This window comes from Pleuronectes platessa, chromosome 7 (genome assembly GCF_947347685.1).
Source record: "Pleuronectes platessa chromosome 7, fPlePla1.1, whole genome shotgun sequence".
Taxonomy (NCBI): Eukaryota; Metazoa; Chordata; class Actinopteri; order Pleuronectiformes; family Pleuronectidae; genus Pleuronectes; species Pleuronectes platessa.
The window spans coordinates 1730850-1737101 of record NC_070632.1 but is presented as its reverse complement, the minus strand read 5'-3'; the positions used below and the strand labels follow the sequence as shown (position 1 = coordinate 1737101).

The following is a 6252-nucleotide window of genomic DNA, read 5'->3' as shown; positions in this document are numbered from 1 at the left end:
AATCAGGTACATTTACTCAGAGTCTCATCACACGTGATCAGCGAATAAGAATCGATCAGCTGATCAACTCACAAATTACCGACAACTACTGACTGACATGTTTGAGTCGCTGCTTGTCGCTATAATAATTAATGTCAAAGTAAAACATGTGAATCAAATGGAACCAGAGGAGGAGGAATAGTATATTATATCTTATAACCACAATAAGGATTGAAATATTGGTTATAGTACGAAGTTATTACTATTGTAATATTATAACTATTGTTATTGTAAAACTGTTAAACCTTTATCAATGTGGTTTTCTCAGTGTTAAATGAACAGTGGTTTTGTTATGAAGTTATTTGTCAGGTGACGATTTAGATATTTTTTCTGTTAATGTGAAATTCATGTGTTTTGGTTCTAAACTGTTCAAAAGAAGAAAACAAGACATTAAAATCATCTCCTGAACTTTATGATCGTCTGAGTAAACAAGCGAGTGAAAGATAATTGTGGTGTGTTGTTGTGTTGCAGTAAAGAGGTTTTACTTTGTTGTAAACTGTTGCAGTATGGTAACCTGTGTAGCAGTGTGTGTTTGCAGTGTGTTGGCTGGTGTGAAACCTGTGTGTTGGCTGGTGTGAACCTGTGTAGCAGTGTGTGAACCCGTGTAGCAGTGTGTGTAGCAGTGTGTGAACCTGTGTGTTGCAGTGTGTGAACCTGTGTAGCAGTGTGTGAACCTGTGTGTAGCAGTGTGCTTGCAGTGTGTGAACCTGTGTGTAGCAGTGTGTTGCAGTGTGTGAACCTGTGTAGCAGTGTGTGTGTAGCAGTGTGTGTGTAGCAGTGTGTGAACCCGTGTGTAGCAGTGTGTGTAGCAGTGTGTGTGTAGCAGTGTGTGAACCCGTGTGTAGCAGTGTGTGTAGCAGTGTGTTGCAGTGTGTGAACCTGTGTAGCAGTGTGTGTGTAGCAGTGTGTGTGTAGCAGTGTGTGAACCCGTGTGTAGCAGTGTGTGTAGCAGTGTGTTGCAGTGTGTGAACCTGTGTAGCAGTGTGTGTGTAGCAGTGTGTGTGTAGCAGTGTGTGAACCCGTGTGTAGCAGTGTGTGTAGCAGTGTGTGTGTAGCAGTGTGTGTGTAGCAGTGTGTGAACCCGTGTGTCATGGGGCTGGAGAGTCGTGCTGCTCTCTGGTGTTCAGATCCTGACTCACCTCCAGCTTCAGTTCTCTGGAAGGAATTGTTGTTGACCTCATATCAGAAATATCATCTCCGTGAAGCAGCTCCTCCTCTGGTTCCTGTAGATGTTTCTCTGAGCCTCGGTGGCTGGTGACAGATCTGTCTCTGCTCAGTGGACTCACTTCGCTGACGTGTCCTCGGCTGATTCCAGTTCCTGCTCTGGTGGGAGAAAGCTGAGGTTTGTTAGTTTGGTTTCTGCCGATCACCTCCTCCTGAGTGGCTGCAGAACAACATGCTGCTACAGGACCCTCCACAACACTCATTTCTATATGCACATCTTTTCTGCATAGTTTATTCTGCAAAATAAAAGCTTCCACATGTACAAACATTAAATTGATTGGACCAATCAGGAGTGCCACTCCTAGGTTTGTTGTGTTTTACAATAACCACAAAGTTCCATACCATTCTGTTTGAGTGATGAACAATGATATGGTGTGTCTGTTAAAAGCTCATATTGGTTTATACTCACATCCACATGTAGTGAGACTGTTTGACTTGTAGAACCTGAACTGTCCACATGTCTCAGCCTGGTGTCTGTCCCTGAGCTGATGACATCATCACTGTGGGCCCAAACGGCCCATCAGGCCTCCAAGGTGAGCGGGGACTTCTGTCCTGTCTCTGCTTCCGTGGCCTAGAAAGACACGTCTAATGTTCTGCATGAGAGACAAACCCCCCCCCCCCCAGCTCACAGTCGACTCTGACACCCGTCCAGTAATCATCTTAGTTTTTGGCTGAGCGAGCTCGGTCATGGCCGGCATCGCCCTGCGCGGCCTAGAGATGAATAAATATTGGGTGATGAGGTTAAAGAGATTATCCAGCAAATGACTTCTTTCAGACAAAGTGCCTGAGACTGAGTCAGATCAAGGGCCAGACTCCTCCAGGAGGTTTTCTGTGGCTGCTGATGTCGGACTCCGTCCAAGACCACGATCAGAAAACTCCCTGCTCTGATTCCAGATGTTTACAGTGACCTTTGACCTTTGACAAACAAGTTCAAACTAAAGGTAATTTCAAACCAAGTCAGGATTTTTCATACAAAATTGTCTCAGATATAAGTAAATGAAATCAACCTCATGTTGTGTCAGTTGTAGTCGGACCCTTTAGTCTGTTCTGTCAGTTTTCAGAGCAGGTTTGATTTGCTGCTGTCCTCCTCTCTGCTCTTCTCCAGACAATTTTTACTGAATGACAGATTCAAATACAAATACGATAAATCTGATGTGCAAAGTCCTTAAGGATCAAATAATATCTAAATATCTGTATATTTTCTGAGCTGTGTGATGTAACACACGCTGCAGCCTCTAGGGGGACACCATCAGTTCTTTCATGTATATTTTTTCTACGAGGGCCTTCCCGTGTCCCGGCTCCTCTCCACCTCGTCAGTCGAGCCGTCAGATCTCCGTCTGCAGGCGGCCCCCCGTCCTCAATGAAGCACTGGTTCCTACTGAAAACATACATCTTTAAAAACAACTCACAAATATATAGTTTCATTGTTTAAAAAGTAATTTCCCAAAACAGCTGGATCCTAGTTTGAATTAAAAATGAGTCTGGTTGAAATGGTGCATCAGTCTGGAACCCCCCCCCCCCCCCCCTGTAAAGCAGCAGATTAAGTTTTAGTATTTACTACAAAAACATATTATATTATTAGAGTATTAATGAGTGAGCTCCTGGGTGCTGGTTTGTTCCTTCATTTAGGTGAACAGTTCCCCTGCTTCATGCTAAGCTACGCTAACTGGCGGCTGCTTGAAGAGAGTCTGGTTCTGCACAAACTCTCAGATTCTAAGACTATTAATTTAATGATTAGAGAACTGCCATGTTCCGTAAACCTCCTCTAGCAGCAGAACTCTACCTTCATTCCAACTGGCAGCAGTAACTTGACTGCAGCTGCTTCCATCCGTCACTCTCCCAAGTTTCCATCAAACTTATTTGTGGGTCAGGGCTTTTATCGGGCTGTGCTGCCCCTGCAGATCCCAGGACTGCTGCCGAGGCAGAAGTGGAGCCGGTTTGGGGGAATGTCTCGGCGGCCGGCTGTAATCACTGAGCTGCTGCTGTGCTGCTTCCTGCCCTGTGGATTTATCGCTCTGGAAAACCTTTGGAACGCGAACATTAGTCACCGGCTGAGACGGAGTCTGGCCCAGAGACCCAGAAATTCAATTCTAGCAATCGGAGCAAAAACCAACCACAAAATGTCTCTGCTTGATAGTGACTGATGTGCTGACCTGGGGTCTGCTGTGTGGCTCTCGCTCCACAGATATTCAAACCTCCTGTATCGGGCTCATCTGAATAAATTGCAAACGGTTAGTGGATTGTGTTGAATCCCTGACTGATCGCTGCTTTAGACACAAGGAGGCCTCGTCCTCCCGAGCCCCCCCCCCCCCCCCCCCCCCCGCTACATGCTTGTGCATGTAGATGCTGGAGCTGTTATTCCTGCTGCAGTCTCATATCCTCCAATAAGTGTTTGTTTATGATAACCTGTCTAGTCCAATGCCACAGCTTGTTCCAGAGCTGCGTCTGCTCACCGAGCCTCGGTTTGAATACTGATGCTGAGAGAGAGATGAGCTGCATTCACTCGTTTCTCACTCTGTCGACAATATGAAGGCTTTTCCTGCAGAGTTGATAAAGACCGAACTCACTTCAATGTGCTGGAGTGAAGTCGTCAGCGAGTCGGTCACATCACTGAACACCAGGACGCTGAGGAATCTTTCATCCCTTCATTATCCCCCCTTCTTATTCCCTTCATTCTTTCCCTCAGGTTTGCCATCGAGACCACATCATTTATTTTCATTGATGAGTTTGGACGAGAGGAGAGAGTTTCTCTTCCTCTTCCTGTGGAAGAACAAAGTCACATTTAGGCTTTTGTTTTGGCGGGGCTAGGAAGTGAAGGAGTTATTAAAGCTTTGATGGCGTCTAACGTTCCCTTCTGAGTCCCTGCCCACAGTCTTGAGTGATAGAACTGGTGCTTGTCTCAGGCCGTCCCACCAGCTGGGAGCATCCCAGTCCGTCTGAGCGCTGTGGGCTCCAGAAGGAAGACGAGGACGTCTCGTGCCAGACGCCAACAAACTGAAATAACGATTCCTGAATCTGCATAACTCTTTGGTTGCTCATAGAATCAGCTTCAACATGACTAAACAAGATGTGAACTGGAGAGAAACAGTCACTGCAGACCCTGGGACAGTGAACCAACATGAACGGAACCAGTTTAACCAGGAACGTCAAACATCTCATTGATATTCAACACAAATTCAACAGAAAATATCTGTGAGATGTTCAGTGCTGTTGTGATTTGTAGAATGAACAAAGTGTAGATTCATTTAAAACAGGACGTGGATAAAAGCTGTCGGTTTGATTCCCAAAGAGTTGACATGGAAGCAGGTTTTCTCCTGACAGCAGTAAAACTCTGAGACAGCCCTGTGCTGTGTAGAATGAGTTTTTAATTAAAAGTGATGAGGTGTAGTTTGGAGGGGCAGTGTGTTCTGATCTGGACGTTTAACAGGAGCAGAAAGTCCTTCTTCCTTTCAGAGGGACTTTGATGTGGAACCTGCTGAGTCAGCCACACGGTTGAAATGTGCCGACACGAAGCTACAGGAAGGAAACACGGGGGTTTGAACCCGAGTGCCGCGAGGTGCAGGAACCACCGAGAGAGAGAGAGGAAACCTGGGAGCTCCTCATCCAGCTTCCTCTGATGATACACTTGTTCACTGAGAGGAGTTGTGTGGAAGTGTAATGGCAATGTGTTCACGTCAGGACGGATTGTTCCGGTACAATAGATTTCCTCCCTCCAGCACATGGTGGGTAAGTGATGTCTCACCGAGCCCAGTAGAAGCAGATCCCAGTGGTTAATGGGACGAAACGTTCAGCAAGGCCGGGGACACACTCCACACTGTACACCTGTGTGTGTCTGTGTGTGTGTGTGTGTGTGTCACACTGTTGTACTTTAAATAAACACTACAGCTCACCAGGATCTGTTCTCTTTCACTTTCACACAGTTCAGACTCACATCAGTCTGGTGTTTATTTGTTCTGATGAAACCTGAAAATCAAGATGTTACATTTGATTTATTGATCATACCAGTGTCATCTGTTCAGGCTGAATTCATCTGTAGTGAATTAGTACTTCATCATCTAACCAGTTAATCTGAGCTGGTTCCAACATGTCGGCCTCTCTTACATCGGGTTCAACTCCTGTTTCATCTGGAATCAGCTGAAGAACTGACATCAGGTCAGATGTTGAACTGGATTTGATGTGTTTCAGAATCCAACCTGTCTCTAGTTAATCGACTCTGTTGTGTGTTGAGAAGCTCAGAGACCTGCTGCAGTCACAGTCACTTGGCGCCTGCAGAGGAGGAGTGTGTTGAGGGACCGCTCTGCTCTTCTGAGGATGTTTCATTTGAAGTGTTGAGATGTGGAGGTAATGGCTGTAGCAGATCTGAGGTCAGTGTGGATCCAGACGAGGCTGGTAGCTGTGAGCTGGAGGCAGCGGTGCATGGCTGCTGCTGCTGCTCGGTCATTTCACGCCTGTCTGGTCCTCCTGCCGCGCGGCGTGAGAAGCAAAGTGGATGAAAAACCGTCGGGGGGGAACAGGAGTTGTGTGTTTTCATTGTCAAATCTGCAGAGTTGACAGAAGGTTCCTGCGTGTTGTGATAAAGTCCCATCGTGTGTTAGGATGATATGTGAGGCTGCTGTCCAGGTTACAGTTCTCTCTGTGCATAGATTATTATTATCATTTCACAAAATGTGTTTTTACAGTACAGTCACAACAAAGATACAAATACTTTATGAGATTTAAGATTTACGTTCACAGAGTATGATTCATTTGACTATTATTGATGGTGTGTGTATATAATATATGTATTCAACCTCGACCAGTGGGAGGAAATGGAAAAGCTTAATCCATCTCTATCCGTAAATACATTTTTAATCACACTTATTGTTCACGTATCATAAACCTAAAGATAATATGAAGCTGCTCTGTCAGATCAATTAAGTGGATATGCTTTTGTCTTTCTTGCTGATAATTGTGTGTTGGTTTGTCATCAATGTTGTGTCACCTAAACAA

The 6252-nt window shown here is 45.4% G+C and overlaps 1 protein-coding gene across 1 annotated transcript in view; it reads right to left on the bottom strand.

Moving 5' to 3' along the window:
• The window catches only part of LOC128444045 (beta-2-syntrophin), a 10677-nt gene extending 8022 nt beyond the window's left edge, over positions 1–2655 (bottom strand). The window contains exons 1-2 of the mRNA XM_053426339.1: positions 2573–2655; positions 1893–1974 (exon numbers count right to left, since the gene is read on the bottom strand). Coding sequence (XP_053282314.1) covers positions 1893–1974; positions 2573–2655 — 165 coding nt within the window. The remainder of the gene's footprint in view (positions 1–1892; positions 1975–2572) is intronic.
• Between the last annotated feature and the right edge of the window lie 3597 nt (positions 2656–6252).